This window comes from Hippoglossus hippoglossus, chromosome 15, assembly GCF_009819705.1.
Source record: "Hippoglossus hippoglossus isolate fHipHip1 chromosome 15, fHipHip1.pri, whole genome shotgun sequence".
Taxonomy (NCBI): domain Eukaryota; kingdom Metazoa; phylum Chordata; class Actinopteri; order Pleuronectiformes; family Pleuronectidae; genus Hippoglossus; species Hippoglossus hippoglossus.
Window position 1 is genome coordinate 13,128,097 of NC_047165.1, and position 20,940 is coordinate 13,149,036.

The 20,940-nt window shown below is 39.4% G+C and overlaps 1 protein-coding gene across 2 annotated transcripts in view; it reads left to right on the plus strand.

Moving 5' to 3' along the window:
• LOC117775972 (orexin receptor type 2-like) overlaps positions 1–20,522 on the plus strand; it is a 28,572-nt gene extending 8,050 nt beyond the window's left edge. The window contains exons 2-15 of one of the 2 annotated variants that reach the window (XM_034609607.1): positions 4,764–4,942; positions 8,871–9,114; positions 10,713–10,828; positions 10,963–11,183; positions 11,382–11,503; positions 16,815–16,934; positions 17,208–17,336; positions 17,778–17,948; positions 18,139–18,198; positions 18,307–18,622; positions 19,194–19,444; positions 19,531–19,611; positions 19,708–19,789; positions 19,885–20,522. In XM_034609607.1, coding sequence (XP_034465498.1) covers positions 4,764–4,942; positions 8,871–9,114; positions 10,713–10,828; positions 10,963–11,183; positions 11,382–11,503; positions 16,815–16,934; positions 17,208–17,336; positions 17,778–17,948; positions 18,139–18,198; positions 18,307–18,622; positions 19,194–19,444; positions 19,531–19,611; positions 19,708–19,789; positions 19,885–19,954 — 2,162 coding nt within the window. In that variant the 3' untranslated portion in view covers positions 19,955–20,522. Of the gene's footprint in view, positions 1–4,763; positions 4,943–8,870; positions 9,115–10,712; positions 10,829–10,962; positions 11,184–11,381; positions 11,504–12,068; positions 12,869–16,814; positions 16,935–17,207; positions 17,337–17,777; positions 17,949–18,138; positions 18,199–18,306; positions 18,623–19,193; positions 19,445–19,530; positions 19,612–19,707; positions 19,790–19,884 lie in introns of those variants that run through there. The other variant, XM_034609608.1, reaches the window with a different exon arrangement.
• The last annotated feature ends 418 nt before the right edge of the window (positions 20,523–20,940 follow it).

The window sequence follows — 20,940 nt, forward strand, 5'->3', positions numbered from 1 at the left end:
CTGCAAAATATCTATAAATATTTATCTATTTGGCCTAAGTTTGTTTTGTGCACCCAAAATACTTTAGAGGAAGTCAAAAGTACTTTTCTTTGTATCCTGTGTAAGAAGTCACGCCCTGAGTGAATGTGAATATAAGGATTTGTGGAGTCGACTGTACAAACGTATTCAGCACGAGTTCACCTTGGACTTTTTACAGACTTCGGCAGGATAAACTCAAGAGATAAGCATCAAGTGATGTTTTGTGGAACATAATTTAATCTTAAATATCACAACTAAGTACAGGCAGATGGAGCTGTAAAGGCACAATCATATGTCAATGCAGAAGCCATTTATATGGAAAACTCCATTGTGCGGGAGAATTGTGATCTCACATTCAAGCAAGAAAACGTGACTCTTTTTTCCAGCCTGTAGGCCAAAGTAAGGCGTCACATACACACACAACATTTTTAAAAAGCATTCCTGAGTGAATACTTTAGGTTCACCAGCTGGAAGTTGCACACACAGCATCATCCGTCTCATTCTTAAGTCTGAGTGAAAGTTGAATTTTGGGTGGCTGTGAGGCTTTTTGCCTGCATTAATGTTGGATCCTGTCATCCTCAGGGTTTATCTACGACTCTTTCATGTGTGGCTCTACGAGATAAGGAGTGGGTCTATATGCATTTCTGTGTTTTCATGCCTACAGTATCTGTAGCATCGTGGGGGGGGCCATAATTGAGACAATGACAACAACAGTAGGTGGCATATGTAAACGTCTGTCTGACCTAAGCAGCTTACTGTAAACTGTCGATGTACAATAGAAGAAAACACGTCATGCATGTTTGTGTTGCAGACCGCTCATTCTTCTGTGTGTAAAATCATTAAAGTGATACGCTTAAATGTGTTTGAGCTGTTAATTTAATTATATGACCGTACTGTGATAAAATATATTAATGTGCTTTTAATATCACATTAATTTAGAAAAATAAATAAAAAACATCTCATTACACCAGCCAGTGTTTCAAACCGTCTTGGACCTTGCAAAGCCGATCCTGACAGATGAGTCATCCCTTTAGGACGTCTCGAAGTCATGTAATTCACATTCAAAATAACGCCATCTAATCAAATGTTAATAGGTTAATTATCAGACTTGTGAAATGGTGTTTACTGGAATATGACCAGAACACAGATTGTCAATAGTCTAGTGTTACCTTTGGCACTTCCCTACAACACACACTCTCTTATACCTCTTTTACACTAATGTACTTTTTTCCCTGGTGGGTCGAGATCAATGTCACCCAACACCGACAGCTCTCCCACCTTGTCAAATTTGCTTGTTCGCGAGGGAGTCATGCTTCCATCACTACCGATCAGAGCCGATAAAAAGTCTACTGCGGAGTCAATTGACCTGGGAGTAAATGTGGATTGAATCCAATTCTATTGCAGACAAAATCAAGATTAAGTGAGAGATGCGACTGCAGCACAGCACACACACCTGGATAATGGACATTATTATTCATGGTTATTGCATGGCTTTAAAACTTATTCAAGCATTCACTAACATTAGCTTTCTATCCAACATTACATCAACCATTCCCACAGCCTCTATTGCACTTGCATTGCCTTAGCTCTGAGAGCTCGGGCGTCAGGTGTAACCCCGCTGATGTGGCTCGGGACCACCATGGTTCACAGCACTAATTCCCACTGGATTCTGGAGGGGAAAAGTCCCAAGGATTCTGTGTCGGCCTCTTTATGGCCTGAAAATGCCATGACAGTGGCACTCACTCATCCAGCCCTGCCTCCTTCGCCCTTTTTACATATTGTTTCTCATTAAGTTTTATTGCAGATGCAGTGATTAAAACATGTCATTGTTGTGACTTATTCATATTCACAGAGCTGATATGCACAATCAGATGTGGCTCATAGTTAAAGTTCCAGTCTACTTTGTTCATGAAGCTTATAAAAACCCAATGCAGGTCCACAGTCTCTGTATTGTTACCATCACATAAGACTGCAGGCCTTAAAAAAAAAGCAAACAAGAACACTCTGTATTTACGCAAGTCTGAAACAAAAGAGCTGAAACAAAGAACCGCAAAAAATAAAAAGCCCAAGTCTGACACAAGATGAATGGATGTTTTTACTTTTGTTGCCTGGTAACACATAATCTCAGGACTTTGCAGCATTTAAAGTTGGTTTCTGATTGACATCTCACACGCTCCTGTTCCAGCTTTTGAAGCAGGCAGACCCTCATCTCTTTCATTTGTACTGATATTTGTATGTATTTGATGATGCAATAATGACTTAAGTCCAGAGCTCCCTACTCGCGGAGCAGAGCCGAGCTAATTTGATTCCTTTGCAAGATCGACCCAAGTTCTTGACCACGGGTAGATTTCACTGTAATTGATGTGTAAAAATTGCAAGCCTCTCCAGCATTTAGCAAATTCACAGTAGGAAAAGTGTTGATGTATTAAATAAAATAAATGTATAAATTCCATTTATCTGGATCAGTTATTGTCAAAATGTCAGATGTGAAAAAGGACAATTTGCATCCAGTTTTTGAGGAGGTGGTGCAACTGACCTCTCATTAGGGAAATACAGAGTGTTCATGCTCTTTCCTTTGATACGGTGAGTGCAATATAAAGACAATAATGTGGTGGCCCGCAAGCTCAAATGGTAGCATAGGTGCTGATGTGGCCCTGGGTTCAGTTCTGACCCGGTTATTGCTGCGTGTCTATGAATAAATGCCAAAAATACTGTTAAAAGGAAAATAAATAAAAAAAGTTATATAAATAAACAAATTCTAACCATGAATGCTTTTTTCTTTCCTATTTATATATAAAGAAGGACCACACGAAAAATTTAAAAACAAAACATCTGTGTTGCCACCTGGTGGCTGGCTGCAGTAAATGCCATAAACCCCGCCACATGTTAGGGGATGAGACATGGACCAAACTAAAAAGTCAATAACATGTTTATATGCCTACATTTCTCGAAATGTAGTTCTGATCACATTGATATTTGTTCAAGCGTTGATTTTTCTAGTTGGGCTTTAATTAGTTATTTGATGCTATATAAACAGGGTGAAACGTCATGATTGACAGCTGACACTGACTTGAGATTTGTTGAGCACATTTATCAACGGGACTTTGATACCACTCCACCATCCCACACCACTACTGCGCAGACTCTACCTCCAAACGTGCACGATACTAGCATTTGTATCCAGGAAATTTGGGAAAGTGGGAGGAAGAGGAAACGCGTTGTCCGTTTTTTTATTAAGTTTGTTGGAAACTATAAAGTGGGCTTCAAACAGAGACCGGCTTAATGTGGATGTGAGCCGGCTGGGTGTCGTCTCTAAGGAAAATAACTACATGCACTAAGAGAGTTGTTTACACTTCAGACTAATGAACACACTGGTGAAGTAGCTGAATTCAAATGGGAAAGGTTGTGTACTGTCTCTGCGTGTGCTGGAATTGTAGAGAGATATTCAACTGAAGTAAGCGCAGAGGGCTTCTTCTCTCCAGCTCTTGAACACCTGGGATCCACACCAGTCTCCGCACTCTGCCTCATTACAAACCCTCATATGTAGCGGTGATTTCCACTCATGCCCGCCGTGGCTTTCTCAGTCCTGCAGCCACCTGCAGGTGATTCATTTCATCCATTCACTCCTTTACAGAATAAAGCAGGATTCAGGTGGGTACGTGAGAAATGACTCATCATTTCCCCTTTGTAGAAATCTTCACCCGTGTTCAAAAAATTGGAATAGGCAAAAAGTTTGACTGCCAGCAGAAAACTTTTTGGTTGAATTTCAAGTTGAAGCAGTTAAAAGGATTTGAGGCAAGTGTGAACGTCATCATTCCGGATGAAAACTTTTACTTTCTACAGGGAAGTCAGCGTTTTATTATTGTCTCCTGCAAATAAATCATTCCCAGTGAAAATTCATTTCAGCTCCTTTTTCAGAGACAGACACATTTTTCAGTATCAGAATTTTCAAACCACGTAACCCACTGCAACAACTGAGTCCCAGTTACATGCTGTAACTGTACATGATGCACACAATTTCAAAATTTTGTCTTTGCAGTTAGTGAACAAAAACTTAATCGATTCCATGAAATGACACAACCCAGCTCTATTTTCATTTTGTAAACTGAACAAAGAAAAAGCAAAGATGCTTATATAAATATGATCTTTTCTCCTTCTGTTCCTTAAAAGCCCCAGTTCTGAAGGATAAAGCTGGCTGGATATTGTTGTATTCACCGTGGAAGCAACACAAACACATTCATACAACTTAGACCAATTTACGCACACCACACACACACACACACACACACACACACACACACACACACACACACACACACACACACACACACACACACACACACACACACACACACACACACACACACACACAGACACAGAGAGTCTCAGCAGACTTATTATAACCGATATGACTGCACAAACTTTTTGACACTCAAGTTGTAATAAACAAAATTATTACTTCCGCAAAGGAGGTTACGTTTTCATCTGCAGTTTGTATTTATAGCAGGATTATGCAAAACCTACTGGATGGATTATGATTAAACTTGGTGGGAGGATGTGGTCTGGGTTTTAATACTTTCTTTAACACTGTGAGATATGGCATTTTTCAACATTTTCATTGATTACTCCAACAATAATTCATGGCTCTTGATTACACAATTCAGGCATATTTTGGGAAAATTATATTTATGATAAATATTTCCCTGTATTTATTCTTGCCATTTTTGATTGTGCACCATTTTCAGTTTGTTTTGCAGTGTGGAAGAACCGGCACATGCGCACCGTGACCAACTATTTCATTGTGAATCTCTCCTTCGCCGATGTCTTGGTCACCATCATCTGCCTGCCTGCCAGTCTCGTGGTGGACATCACAGAGACGTGGTTCTTTGGAAACACTCTCTGCAAAGTTGTGCCTTATCTGCAGGTAAGATATCAACCCCCGACATCTTTTCCACCAGGGATATTAGAAAATCTTCAGCACATATAAACCACTGCACTTGTGAACCTTTCTATAATTTACATTTTAGAAACACTTTTTTCATATCCCGTGAGCTGTGCACAGAGTAAAACCTTTGATGGTATCCCTTGGTTATTTAACACCTTGGGCAAGACTTTCACCTCCACCCTATTTTCTTCCTACAACCTCCCCTGCTCCAGCTGCTGAGAGAAAATCAACCAATTTAAATGACACTGTCGACCAGGTTGGTTTATACATCCTCACTGAGTGGGAATGGAAATCCTACACTATCCCAAACAAAGACTATATACCAACAAATCCTACTATATTCTATACACAGACCCAATCTATGTCAAAGTGAATTTGACATCAACCTTGGTTCTGAAAATGTCTGATGTACACAGGATATTCTGAATGGAAGCAGCTGTAAAACCAACTACATTACATGAACTGAATTTATTCCAAACAAATCAATGTGTGAATTATTATGCTGTGCCGGCTGCTGGCTCACCTCCCTTATCACAACTTATGGCACAGGATTTGAAATCAATTTGAACTTTATCTTCATGGTCACATTCACCCCATTTTCTGCTCTGTGCTTTGCTGCAGCTCTGTAACTGATGAAGCCAGAGACAGTTCTAGCAACATTTTATGTGACATTTTGGTTGTATTTCCATGCCCCAGTGCTGTATTGCCTCGTCAACCTCAAGAACGTAGCTCTCAGTTATCTCCAGTCTCCCTCTGCAGTGCAGTATTAGATGGTAAAGCCAATGATGCAATATGATTCCCAGAGGAGAATGTGCCATAAAGGATTTGTTGGAAAAGCACAAATTTAGTCCAGAGTCCAAAGTGAGTGAGTAAACAAGATGGACTGTCTCATGATAGCAAAACATTCAGTGGTTAAACATTTAAATTCACATAACAGATGGTTCCAATTATCTTAAAAACAACTTTTTCCTAGTACAAGGTTCAGTGGGTAGGATTTAGGGACATCTAGTGGTGAAGTTTCTAAAATAATTCTGCTAACAACATGTCTGATAAATATATTAAAAATATATTTTGCAAACCCTCATGTAATTGAGGCTTGATACTTTACAGATGAACTATAAACTGTAGTATAAATACAACCAATATATGGAACTTAATTTTTTTTTTTTTCTAAAATAAAAGTTTACATAATCGGCAAACACAAAAGCAGATACCGAAATCTCTGTGAAAGGCTCCTATGAGTTGATATTTTTTATTATTATCAGTCAACCGTTAAATCTGACGGACTCTAATAAGGTAATATAATTCCTCAGCAGGTAGAATAATAGGAAATTATAATCTTCAGTCTTAAACCAATACCAGCTTCACAACAGTGCTGCTTTTTAAATTACATTTGATTCTCGAACACATCAATTAATCAATCTCTCCATTTAATAAATGTTCTGGGGCGTTTGACTGTACGACTGTTTGACTTACATTAAGGACTTCTCAAAGTTGAACATAAAGAGTTTCTACTTAATCTTGAAACAGCAACTGACCAAACAATTCACCACAAGGTCCATTCAGGAGCCTTTGTGACTGTAGTCTGACTTTAAAACATGAGCCTTAAGGTGAAGACATTTTCAACTAGTGAAGTAGATTTTACTCTGTGACATTCTTATGAACTTGATTTGCCAATTTTATTTCAGAAAAAGATTAGTAATTGGTGCAGTATTGCACAAAGATTTCATAGTCAACACTTTAAATTCATGTATGTGTCCATTATTTTATATCTATATATTTTATAATCAAATATAGTTGTTTAGGGAAGATATGGTTAAGAACATGCATAAACTTTTTCTGTTGATTGACATTTAGGATCTTCCGGTGTCTTTGTAATGAGCCAGCTTTGCGCTCTTCGCTATTATGCACCCTCCTCTACAGCTCTTTGCATGGCGACTGAGCAGAAAATGAAAATCACAAACTGAATAATAGAGCAAAGACTGGCATTCACTAAAGCAATTGAGCCCTCTGTTCCAAAGGCAAAGTTCCCCTCTTTAGATCTCATGCTTGAAATTACAGGTTTTATCCAACTGTCTCTCTAAATGTCACCAAATTCCATTTAATGGGACAAAACAAACAACACATTTTCTAACTCCATTACCCTTTCTATGTCAGTAAGCCCACATGCATTGGTGGTGCTGATGTAGTGAAGGGATCAAACAAGTCAACAAATGAATAAGTTATGTCAAAAAGCAATGTGCTGCAGTTCTCAGCAGGGTAGTGTGTGTGTGTGTGTGTGTGTGGGGGGGGGGGGATCAGTTCACTGTTAGTTTGAGTCTTTTCATGTCATTTGTTGACTGTGAAAATAATATATGAATACAAATCAATAGACTTATGTTTTTATTCCTGCCAACATAATAAAAAGATCACAGTATGACTTCAGACTGACTGTAGTGAAGTGTCCCTTTTGTTATATCTTAAATGGCAATGGTGTGTATGAGCCTGCAGACTGGTTCAATCTTCTATGGTTGCATCGTTTTTAGTGTCTTACCGGATTTTTCTCCACCACATCCCGTTCAAAATATCTGTCAATGTGCTAATGATTTTCTGTCAGGCAGAGAACATTCATGTGAGGACTTGTTCTTTTTCCACCTACAGGGCAATTACACCCCCCTTATTTAGGCCTTTTAAATGAAGGAGAATACTCAGCAAACGTGATTTAGTACACCACAGACATCCCTAAGCTAAGCATTTCAAAGTGATAGAGCTGAGATGTTATTTCCCAAAGGAGGTGACCCTACAAGAACCACCCCCCCCACCCCCCCCCCCCCCCCCCCCCCCCCCCCCCCGCAATCTAAAATGCAGTGGAATTCCTGGAGATAAGCATGTGCAACATGCTGGAACTGGATAAGAGCATCTTCAACAGAGGAAGAGTCTAAGGAACCAAGGTGCCTCATTCACAGATCCACGATTGAAATCTTCTGCAAAGTCTCCATTTGAGCAAGGCAATTACAGAGGTGACAGCAGACTGGCTGTCCATCAAGGTGACAGGGAAGAGAGCAGAGAGGCTGGTTGTTGAGCGCACCATCATTCCAGCTGAACCCTGATAATATGCACTCAGACTCACACTTATCTGGGACTTTACAGTGGATCAAAGTGATTGCAATTTGGTCATTATTATTCTGTAGCACTGGACAAACTCTGTGCCGGACCTCCACAGAGGTTTAGTCACAGACTGTGAAAACCAGTGCAACCAATGTGTTTTGGTGAATATGAATCATTCTGAATGGCCTTGTAAGTTAAAAATAGATGTCAAAAGTCAAGGGCAGATTAAATATGTTGGGCTGCTAGAGTTTTGAAGTAAAAAAGCCCAAAGTCCTAAAACACCTTGTAAAGAGTCCAACCAATATGTGGATTTTGGTCATGCCTTGTCCTACAGGATAAGCTACCTCGAATAATGCATTGTGGAACTATGCATGGCGATATATTCTTACTTCATTGTGACTTCTTCATGACGTCACTTATCATAGGATGTCATACAGTGTACAATAATGTTCTGATGGATACAAGCTTTAGATTGTGTTCCGAGACCTTTATTATTATCATCATCATCATCAATATCATCAGCGGAGACGTCTTGGGAATATGTTATTGAAATTTATATTAATCTTGACTTTTGACCGATCAGCTCCAAAAGTTAAATCATCTAGACATATTCTCCCAAGTAAAATTACCACACATTTTCATTAAAAATCCATCCATAGGTTATTTTCTTCAAACACACACAAACAGAGGTGGATAAAATACCCAGCTTTCATGGCTAAGCAGGCATATACAGTAGGTTCAGATTTTAAAAAGGTGCTGAAAATACAACCCCCCCCAAATAGTTGGTCTGTATAATTGGCATTTATTTCCTTTTTTCCAGACCATCTCTGTTTCTGTGTCAGTCCTAACGCTGAGTTGCATAGCCCAGGACCGTTGGTACGCTATCTGCCACCCACTGATGTTCAAGAGCACTGCCAAGAGGGCTCGCAAGAGTATCGTAGTTATCTGGGTTGTGTCATGCATCATCATGATCCCGCAGGCTATTGTGATGGAGTGCAGCAGCTTGTTGCCTGAACTCACAAACAAGACCAGCCTGTTCACAGTGTGTGATGAACATTGGAGAGGTAAGTATTCACAAATCCTCCTTGAATGCACAGAAACACTGTGACACATGCACAAATTAAACATGGACCATACTTCTCTGTGCCTCCTTCAGAGATACAACCCTCAGGAGAGCATTAGTCATTCTGTGCGCTGAAATCCCTGTACACATCTGATGCCATTTAGCTGGCGGTTGGTATTAAAATGATGGCAGCAGGAGTGTATTCATTGGGCTGATAAGGCCTAATAGAGGAGAATAAATGACATTCTGAAAAGCCAGAGAGAGTGCCACTGTGATAACAGACATCAGAGAAGGAGACCCTTGCAAAGAGAGAAAGCTTTTCAACCTCTTGCTTTCTTTCAGTTTTAGTATTCGAGGCAGGCTTTCCATTGAATACCTCTGAAAAATAGATTTGCTTAGAAACACATGCCGGCAAAGGTCAGTGAACAAAATACCATAACATTGCAACTGCCCCGTTTAGAATATATCTTAGTATCTCCACAGAGAATCGAGGAGAGATAATCATGGCAGTGATGGAAGATGCTATTTAACAAGAGCTCTCCTGCAATGATTTCACCAAACACAAAGAGCAACAAAGCTGTTGCAACAATATGCAACATTTCAGATATCATTCAAATTTTTTTTACCAATTGTTAGAAAGTGAATTATAGCCGTGGCTCAGAAAATTATCACACGGCTCACCGCTATCGCTAAATATCCAATAAAGAGGTCAACCTATATCACGTGTATAAATGTGAAGAAGACACAACATGGCCGACACACACTTGTGCTGTAGGCCAACACCACCACACTCAACAAAACTCAACGCACAAACACCCGCTCAACACCCTGAGCGTGTTTGCAGACAACATGAGAACTGTAGCAGAGACATACCTGAGAGGTGAACACTTCAGGGACGACTAGTGTTTGTGTCCAATCAGTAAAATACAGATCTGAGGCTAGTGGACTTCTTCTTGTGGGTTTAATGGCGGTTGGTAAAGCTAGTTTACAGGTGCATTACCGCCACCTACTGGACTGGAGTGTGGATCAAACAAAAGGAAAACCCATACAAACAAAATAATGAAATTCTCTCTGTTATAAGAGTTTTCTTTAAAAATGTCATTAGTTGGCCTCATATTCTCCCCAGTGCTTCTCCGATTCACAGATTAAGACCACTTTGCAGGTGACTGACAATATTATCACAGCTTGTATTTATTGATAAATAAATCAAACTAATAATGTAAAATTCTTAATGGTTTTAATGGTTTTAAATCACAGTACGGTTAAAAACGCTTTCAGCAACAGTCTAGGTTCATGCTGAGGTCCATACAGGCAGGGGCCTGGAGATCGTATTGTAGCTAGCATTACATTAGCCAGATAATATTACATTTACCAGACTCATTGGTTATTCCTCATCCTCAAATTCCAAACAGGCTACAAATACATAGTTGTAATCTTACCCCAGTGCCACAAGCCTAAAATAATCACTCTGCCACTAAATGTAAACGTATATGTGTGGGGAACAGGCATAGCAGTAACTGAGCGGGTGAATCTTCATGAGAGGTCATGCCGATTTCTTTTCAAACTGATTATAACAATGATTTACTTATTTCCCAACAGCTGAGATCTACCCGAAGGTGTATCACACCTGTTTCTTCATTGTCACCTACTTTGCACCATTATGTCTCATGGTCCTGGCGTATATCCAGATATGTCACAAGCTGTGGTGTCAACAGGTGTGTATTTCCACAGATTTATGTCATGCATCAGACGTGTTTAAACCATAGTTTTAAACCTAATGCTCACCCTGAACTGAAGCTCCTCTGGTGTGTTTACAGATGCTTAATGTGTGCCCATGTTTCACCAACAGATTCCCGGGAGCACATCAGTGTTGCAGAGGAAGTGGCGGTCCATCCAGTGCTCGGCCCCGGTGCCGGGCCCTGGAGAGCCTGTCAGGGTCAGGACCAGCACGGTTTGCGCGGAGATCAAACAGGTCAGAGCTCGACGCAAGACAGCTCGGATGCTGATGGTGGTGCTGTTTGTTTTCGCCCTGTGCTACCTGCCCATCAGCGTGCTCAATGTCATGAAAAGGTAATAATCTCCCAGGCTCTGCTGCTTCAGGGAGAGAGACCAGCACTGGATGTCTTCTGTTTTCATTATGAGCCCCCCTTAGAGTCATGTATATTGAAAGTGCTGAATTCTTGATTTTTGCATGGCTGAATTTGATATAAAACCATTCATAGTGTGATATTAAAGGAGAAACTAAGCTGCCCATCTTTATACCTGCAGAGTCTTTGGGACTTTCAAGACCACCAATGACCGAGAGACGGTGTACGCGTGGTTCACTTTCTCACACTGGCTCATCTATGCCAATAGTGCAGCAAATCCCATCATCTACAATTTCCTCAGCGGTAAGTTCATAACCATCCTCATCACTCAGACCAGTTGTATGAGCTCATTCTGTCTTCCAGTGCACAGTCACTGCTTTAAACTCCTCATCCGATTGTATATTTTATAAATGGATTTCACATATAATAAAGATATAATTAGATCTTTATGGCCTTAATAATGATAATCGTCATGACCACGCAAAGTTTTTTACAGTACAGATCACATTCACACATTCATTCAGCTCTTTCCACACGTAGCACATTGTCGATCACTCACACACCCTTCTCACATTGCCAGTACAGCTCTTGAGGGCAATTTGTGGTTCAGGGTCTTGCACAAGGACACTTTGGAGGAGCCGAGAATCAAACAACCATCAAAACCCTGTCGTGGACCTGACGACCCGCTCAACCTCCTGAGCCGCAGCCATGCGCTATTAGTTATCGTGTGCCAAAGCAATGAAAAATGACATATTTATAATGAATCCAATCTTAACTTTAATTACTAATCAATGCCTATGAAAATTAAAAATGCTGTTTTCATATATACATGGATAAAATTGACTCTTGGTTATTCTCTTTTCCTCAGGGAAGTTCCGTGGGGAGTTCAAAGCAGCGTTTTCTTGCCACTGTTATGGCCAGGACCAAAATCAAACACAGAGGATACGGACCAGAACGAGCACAGATAGCCGGAAATCTCTGTCCACTCAAGTCAACAACATGGACAGTGTGTCACGCATTTCAGATCAAATAGTGTAGTCTTATTATCCAGGTAAGGGGCCGATTCTAAACCAGGTTCAAAGGCTAAAGGTGAACAAACCTCTGAAAAGACAAGAATCAGTGTCTCTAAACGGTGAATTTCATGCTTTATGGAAACTGGAATCTCTCTTTTCTTTAACATGATCAGGTACAAAGGACATTGTAGTTCACATAAACTTTCTATTTATTATCAATAATATTTATTATTCATTTTGACGGTTATTATTTAATTTCCACGTGACTTTGGGCACACAAATATTTTTGTAAATGTATTTATTTTGTATTTATTATGTTATAGTTAGTTCAGTGGATTTTCTGTGGCAGGGAGTTGCATAAGTGTGCAGGCTCTTCTTTGTTTTTATTGTTTTAGTTAGTTCAGTGGCCAGAATCAGTGTCGCAGATCATGCGATTATGGTTGTTTACAACAGTAGAAGAGCAGGTGTTTTAGAGAGTCGGTGTAATTTTCCTCCTTAATGAGCACACGTCCATCTTCAGTTTTCATTGTAAATGTCCATAAAGCTGCATTAATGGTATGTAAATGATGCCAGAATGTCAAAGATCATGAATATCAATTAAAACATAGAATTTATTATATTTATTTTTTGCAGCTGCACACTATGTTACTGTGTCCAGCACCAATGTGAAATTAAGTGTTTAACACCAGAAATCAGGAAATGAAGAACTTCTCCTCTGTTCTAAAGAACGGATGCATTTTTTATCACTGGGGGAGAAGCGACGCCCGGCCGATAAGATCCAGCCCAGCAGCTGTACTGACAGAAAAACTGTGGGTGTCATTGGAATTAAATAAAAAACATTTACAAAACAGTACTAAGCTGCACTTTGAAACATGGAATGAAAAACATATTCCTGAAATATACTTATAAATCTACAAGATCTATTCTAAGATATATTTAAAACAGTATTGCCTGTTGACATGACCCCTGTCAAGTTTTGCCTATTTTCTTACTCAATGTATTTCTATATCAAACTGAATATTGAACTCATTATCTAATTCAGTCAATTCCAGGTCAGCAACATTTGTTTGCATGAGGCCTGTAAATGATATTAAAATATTTCAACTGCAAATTGCAATCTTGTAGAAAGATAAGCTAATTTCCCATCACATTCTGATTTACTTGGAGAGGCCGATATCGACGTGCGTATCTTCAACTGAGAGTAAAAGTTTACAGCATGTTTCTTTAAATGAGACATGTTTTGAACAGGCACCTTTGATTTGGCATTCAGTGAACGTACCTCAAGCTTCTTTGTTTTATCAAGGAACTCTGCCAAAAATAATAATTTCCCCTCCTTCTTCTTCTTCTTCTTCTTCTTCTTCTTCTTCTTCTTCTTCTTCTTCTTCTTCTTCTTCTTCTTCTTCTAAAAGGAAGAAATATAAGCACATACACTTTAGTATATTTTATTACAGAATAATATATTGATCCCATGAATCTTTTTGAATGTATTTGCAGGTAGCAACCCTGCATATGCAATATTGAGCAAGCTCAGATTTAAAGTTGGCTAAAAGTTCAGGTTTTTAACATAATTTGAACGATGCACCTGAGCAGTGGGAATAAAAGAAACAGGAGTTTAAATAATCATGTGAATGATCTGTATAAAAATATGACTTTTGCTGAATTTGAAAGTTTAATCTTACATTAACATCAGCAAACTGTGCTCGCATGTCTGACGTTTTTGACGAGACTCTTGATTCTTGGATGTGGGATCTTTGAAAATCAAAGATATCTTATAAAATGCTCTTTTCCAACGTACAGTGTCCTTCATCAACAAAGCCATGCAATGCATTGGCCTTTACTTCCATTTTTCAACAGTTTAACAAACACAAATTTTCTTTTCAAGCTGAAGTCTATATCAACATATTGCATTGGAATATTTGTCATTTTTTAAAAAATGTATTGTTTATTTAACTGTGGTTTTTAACTTTACTTGAATTTGCCATGAGACTGATTCTGTTCTCGTTTTGTTTATTTGAATATGTTTTACTTCAGCTTGCACCATGATTCTTATTTGCTGCATGTTTTGAATGTGCTCAACAAATGAATGGACTTGATTTGAGCATTTTACCATATGAGAGTCACTATGTGTTGATTAACAGTGAAGTGAGTGGGTTTTAAACAAAGCGTATTAATTAGCCTTCAGCTTACTTGATCTTACACAGTTTAATGTCATTTTGAACATTTAAGGTTCATGTTCCCTACATAATAGTGTAATTCTATTTAATTATGCTGTTCTGGGAGAACAAGATTTGCTCGGAACGGATGACAATAAAGAGAATTTTCAAAAGAATTTAAAAAATACGTTGGAACCCATACTTCAAAGGAGCGCGACTTCTGAAGTTTTGCTTCATGTGGATTAGTTTACATACGTTTACTGTACCTCATTTTATTTATTTATTTATTAGTTATGGGCCACATTTAATATGGAATTATGTGTAATGTGATGTTACAAAACAAAGATTAGCATAAAAAAGGTCCCATTTAAATCTGATCATTTTAAACTGTGAAACTGAACATTTTTAAGCTGTGAAACTTCGTCAGATCTCACATCGTGTGTAAAATCATCTATGATCTGTAAACAAAACAAAATGCTACTTTCAAATGCTTTGAAACAGCAGTGAAGAGCTGTGGTGACATGTCTGCTGTGATGCATTTGTTCCATCTAATGTGCATAAACGGAGCACACACTGTAGCAACAGAGCTGAATTTGTATTTAATGATCATTTATGAGTATAATTTAACTTTGTCGTCAATGCTTTGTCAACATTTTGTGAAACCTCAATGTATTTCTTATTTTTCTTTTGCATTTGTTCTTGAAAGCAGCCGATGCTTTTTTGTTTTTGTTTGAATGCTGTGTTACAAGAAAAGTGTCAGTTCTAGTTTTATATCATTAGCTTAACAGAAAGAAGATACAATTTCAGCACAACCAACATTCAATTTTGTATTTTTGCGATTGGACAAAAGTTTCATCCAATCAATGGCTGTAGGGTTTTAGTGAGCTTATAAATCCCGTGAACCTCAAACTGAACTAACAAAAAAAGCCAGTATGTTGAAAATCGTCTCCATTTCTGTCATATTCAATACAGTGATTTATTTCTTTGGTAAAACACTTTTTGATCTTCACCATCCATTCATTTGTCCTTGACTCCACCTTCTTCGGACTCAGTGTTTCTGTTCTATTGTGAGCTGTGGATTGTTTAGTTGTGAGTTTATTCCTCATGTCTGTATTCCTTCAAATCAATAAAAAAAGATCTGCCTATATTGTTGTCTCTCATCTGTGGGCTGCATAAAACCACACATTCAGTTCAGTAACAATAAAATAAAATGGGCTTGCGTAGGTAAATAAATATATTATTGCTCATCACTTAGCAAACAGTCGCCTATTTACACATTCAGGAAACACGGAGCAACATTATCATCACTTCGTGTATCTGCCAACCAGAGGAACTAAAGTCCAGTATTTAGACGCTTTTATTCTCCATTTACTAGTGAGGGAAAAACACACATGTTCACCTCCTTCCTGCTCACTTTGCCAGAGTTCGGTGCTCAGCAGGTCAAGTTAGCCTAGTGAGCGTTGTCTCGGTGAACAGCTGCAATCTGTGTCTAGAAGCAGGTGAAACTAAACAGGTACATTGTCAATCAGGAAAGAAAAGTAAGACAATGAGCGGATAGACATTAAATTGGGAAACTGCAGAGTAGCAGCAAAGCAGGCTATTGCCTGGGGCCCTGAGCAGAGATGGGGCTCCTGAGAATGTCTGATTGCGTTAGTCCACACCAACGAATACTGTACCATTAAACTTTTTACCCTTAATGTACAGGAGACTTCCATGACACCATGGTTGAGAGCCGATGCCACAAGCTTTCTGCAAAAAACATATTAATAGTTTCAGTGGTTTGGTTGAAGACGTGAGTATCTAAATATGTGTATGACATGTCCAAGATGGTGGTTAGGGTATACACTTCAACTTCTTAAACTTTGTTCATAATTTTGACCATAGAATAATAATTTGAAGTTTGCCTGGGGCCTTTTTTGCCTGGGGCCCCCAAAGTCCCTTACTTGTAGGTTTGTCACTTCAAGTGAACCCTTCCATATCCATGTAGCCAGTATATGATCCAGCTTTATGATCGGATGAACACTGATTATAGCTGAGACAATTTTTGAAAAAAAAACACAACCTGCCTCCGTACTGCTCCTGTGGTGTCAGTGTCCAGACGGTGTAAATGATGCTGTTTCGAGTCGAATTTGAAAGTTGGAGGCTTCTGGACACTTCAGCCACCCCTCCATCGTCATAGTGGTGAGTAGATAACTTAATTAAAAAAAATCCCTTTAATCCCAACTTCTAAAGCCTTCAGCAAAAAAAAAAAGAAAAAAGGTTGTTTGTTCCTACCTGTAAAGAAACACAGAGTGATATCATTATGTTGGTATAAAATATTTGTTTGTGCTGTTCTTTCAGGTCTGTTGTGTTTGTGAACCAGCTGTGTGTGTCATGTCATTACACTGAGCAGCGCAGAGCCTCCAGTAGATGTGTTACATCCTGTTGACTCTGGGTGGTGTGTCCCAGCTTTCATGTACCAACACAGACGAGAGGCACAGACCGGCTGCAGGAGGGCGCCAGTGTCAAGTCACAGCTTCACAGCAGCTATCATGCAACTGACACATGTGGAAGCTGTGGTCATCCTCGGTGAGTCGAAGTCAACTATGGAACATCTGATTTTAAATTTTAAACCAGACTGTGTGTGACTATAACCATAACTTAGCTGTGTGAGTTGTATAGTTTCTAATGCATGTACAATACAGTCAACAAAAAGATGTGCGTATAACCATTGATGTTAAACTTGAATGTATCGAACCTGCATTTTCTAGGAGACAACTACTAGAAATATTGATGAATCTAATGCTAAAAATTGAGATATAATCAGCTTTTAACATAAATTGTCATGCACTTGTATTTCAGGGATTGTTATTCCTCAGATATCCAGCATCAGGGTTTCGTCTGCACCCCCCGACTGTTGGGCTGCTGTGGATACCTGCATGTCAGATTTATGTGAGAGCGAACAGGCGTTTTACGGCGGCATCTGTAAAGGTAAAAAAAATGACAATTTCCAATCCACTAATTCTGCTCACAAGGGGGACGGGAACATGTTGTCATCCATACGTGTTCTACAGGCGTTATAAAAGTAATGATTGCATTTTCTAAGGAAGCTCAGGACATGAAGCTGTTTAATTGGATTGCACTTCTTGGAGCATAGCCTAAATGTAATAACTGAGGCAATAGCTGAGGGCAAAGTCTGTATAACTGAATAAATAGATAATAGAAATAAAGAGGCCCCCACCTGCCTTTTGGAATAAAGCTTTGTTTTGATATCAGAGCTCATTACATCTGATTTTGTCGACATATAATCTGCACAGAACTTTCACAGAGCAGCGGGCGCATGCTGGGAAACACCTGTTGCACAAACAAGAGTTTGCACGCTTACGGAAAATCCTGTTTTTCTACCTCCCTCTTGTGTTTGTGTCATTCAAGATGAAGGGTGCCAAATAAAGGGCTCAGAGGCCTGTAACATGACCATCCAGACCGCACTGGACCAATTTCCCTCACTGCGAGGGTGTGTGTGTGCCTGGGAGGAGGAGGAGGAGGAGGAGGATCGGTGCGACTCCATACAAGCGCTTGCCGAACAATGCCACAGAAAGCCAGGTGCAGTATTCTCAGTGGGTCTCTGTGATAAGCATTTATAGGTGGAATTACTGTTTGTTTTTACCAAAGAGGTATGGTGATGAATGAACAGCCACTATTGTGCCGCAGAATGAGTGTTGTGAACAGCAGGTTGGTTTTAAAAGGCATTTGTGGCAGAAACAGCTAATCAGCCTTTCTATTATTTGTACAGTGAGTCACCAGAAGAGGAGCACAGTGGTGGACTGGGAGTCAAGCACTTTAATCGGCCATGGTAATTATTTGATTTTGATTTGACCTCAAGTGAGAAGATATTGAATTGATTCAATACAAAAGTGATTTATTTGCACTGTCTCATTCTCTCAATTTCCTTTTCTCATAGTGTACGATGGTACTGAGTCCTGCTTTGACCAGATGACGGTTTGTCTCGGTGACACCATTTGCAACAAGCACCTGATATCTGTTCTCCAGGCGTGTACGGCGGATCCGTGCGACCGTGACCTCTGCCAGGAAGTGACGAGGCACTTCTACGGGAGCATGCCGCAGAATGTGGCAGAGATGCTGGTCATGTGTGAGTGCGATGCTTCCGATGAGAGCTGCCTGCAGATGAAAACGTCTCTGCACAGCGGCCCGTGTGCAGACGAGACCCGGATCTGCCAGGAGAGAGTTAAACAGTGTCTTGATGATGGTTTCTGCAGGTAAATTCATATTATGGTTCTCTATACCTTGTTTTGCACACTTCAGAAATACTACAGAAAGTTATTAAAGTGCTAATCTAATTTGGAATAAAGTAGAAGGTTTTGGTTATAGTTCTATTCCATTTTTATGATATTTGGGATTGGGAATCCAACCATCACCCCCCTGATCTGTAAACCTGCTTCTACCTCCTATATGTCACAACAACAGCAAATCCAAAATAACCAAGCAATGCTAGCGTGTCTGCAGATTTACGAGTGAGCTGATGAATTAGATCTCAGGGCACAAACTGGGCCGTCACGGAGAACAGGTTTTTGGCAAAAACTAACTTGCATCCAATTAAGTTGAAATATCCACAAGGAAATATTCAAATTTCATGTTGTGACAAATATCTCTCGTATATTTTATCAGTGCCATCTGTCCCAAAATTTAAATTGAACAGAACATTTTATCTGGAATCATCAGCCGGCCAACAGGGTGTTAAGGGTGTTGAAATGCGCTGTGCATATTTCTCTAAAACACCCAGAATGCAAAGTGACCCAGCAACTAAAAATGTTTTTTCCTCTGATTTAGTGACCTGTTAGAAAACGTCCGAGCCAAATGCTGGAGCTTTGAAAATGATCAGTGTGGCGAACATGTGGATGAATGTCTCGCCGGCATGGATCCAGCTCTCATCTTCGGGGCAGATCCTGAATGCAAAGTGGCCTTCGTAGACACTTTGGGCACAGTGCTGCACCGTCCTTGTTCGTGCAGAGGCGTGCACAATGCCGACCTGCGGACGTGCAACATGATTCATGACGTGCTTCATAACAGATCAGTGTTCAGTGAGTAAAACATTGATTTACAGGACAAACATTTCAATGATAAATATTGGATATATTGTGAGGTTTGTATTTGATGTTCATTGTAGTGACATCTTTGAAAAGCAGCAGTGTTCCTTCTAAACCTCCTGAGCTCAATGAGTCTGAGCGTCGTCACACGTGGTCACTTGGTATATTTCCATTTAAAGTTCAGAGTTATTCAAATCAATGCCTGTATATCAGTGAGGTTTCGGATCGACAGAATGATTCATGTTTTGTGCTTTCAGATTATCTGCTGTATGCTGGTGCAACTGTGCTGCTTGTCGGAGTCGTTGTTTTAATGCCTCTGGCTGTTGTCAGTAAAATTTGGTAAGTACGGCGACAACAACATGAGAGTATATAAAATCTCTCTGGTATTTGTTTTTTTAACCTAAATTTCTTTTGTTTTTTATTTTCCTTTTTAGGATGTTGAGGAAAAGAGATGAAACAAAATGTCACCATCCACAGAAAAGCCGCTTTGTTGTTATTCTCTGATGTTTATTTGACGTGAGTGATGTTAACTACCAATCTTACATTTCTTCCTATTTAACTTTAAAAGATTCAAGATGACGGCTTTGATTTTGTAGCGCAAATAACAGGATTTTCACAAGGTTGATGAAAATACATCTGAGCAATTCTGTACAGATTCATCTTGTGAGCATTAAATCTCACGGCTGATGTGAGATGTAATATAATCTATATTATTGTTCCTTTTGTAGTGTATCCTGCATGGTCTTTGTATTCATGTGCTTTAATAAAGAAAATTGATTAAAAAACTTTATTCTACAAGTCTCAACATAAAATACTGATGAGAAAGTTGATGATGTGTGAGATGACAGGATTTTTATATATATAAAAAAGAAACCTCTGAGGCAACCGACGGATCTTCAGAATCGATCGCAGCTCTTCAGTTATTAATCTCTTCAACAGTTTCAAACTGAATCCATTAATCCTTGTAGGAAAATCCCATATCTGACACATCAGAGATTGCTCCATTTCATTGTCTGTCTGTCTGTGATCATTTATCAATGTTCTATGCTGCCACTGTATCTGATAATGAATTCACACATCTTTGAGCCTCAGGGTTTGACCAGAATGTTGTGTGATTTATGAGGTGGCACGTCGTGAAAAGTGACTGAAAGTCAGTTAGCCAGTCTAGTCTTTGTGTTGTTCTCTTGTAAAGGATCATGATTATTCATTGCCGTTTGGTGCACGTTCTGTCACTGAATCTCTCCTAGAGACTCAAGAAGATTGCGGGTCAAGAAATGGTGGTGAAGATCTTCACAACCTCTTCAGATGAGCTCTTTTGATTATTGTTTTGATTGTGAGACCCTCCCAACGGCCAAAGTTATATAATGTCCATTTATATTCAATCAAGTCGCACCTTATTGCAGATGCTCATAAGCCGTTTTTCAGACATTAACTCCAGGGGATTTCTTCAGTATTGGGTCAGGACTTTCTCCGGAGTTTTTTTTTCACTC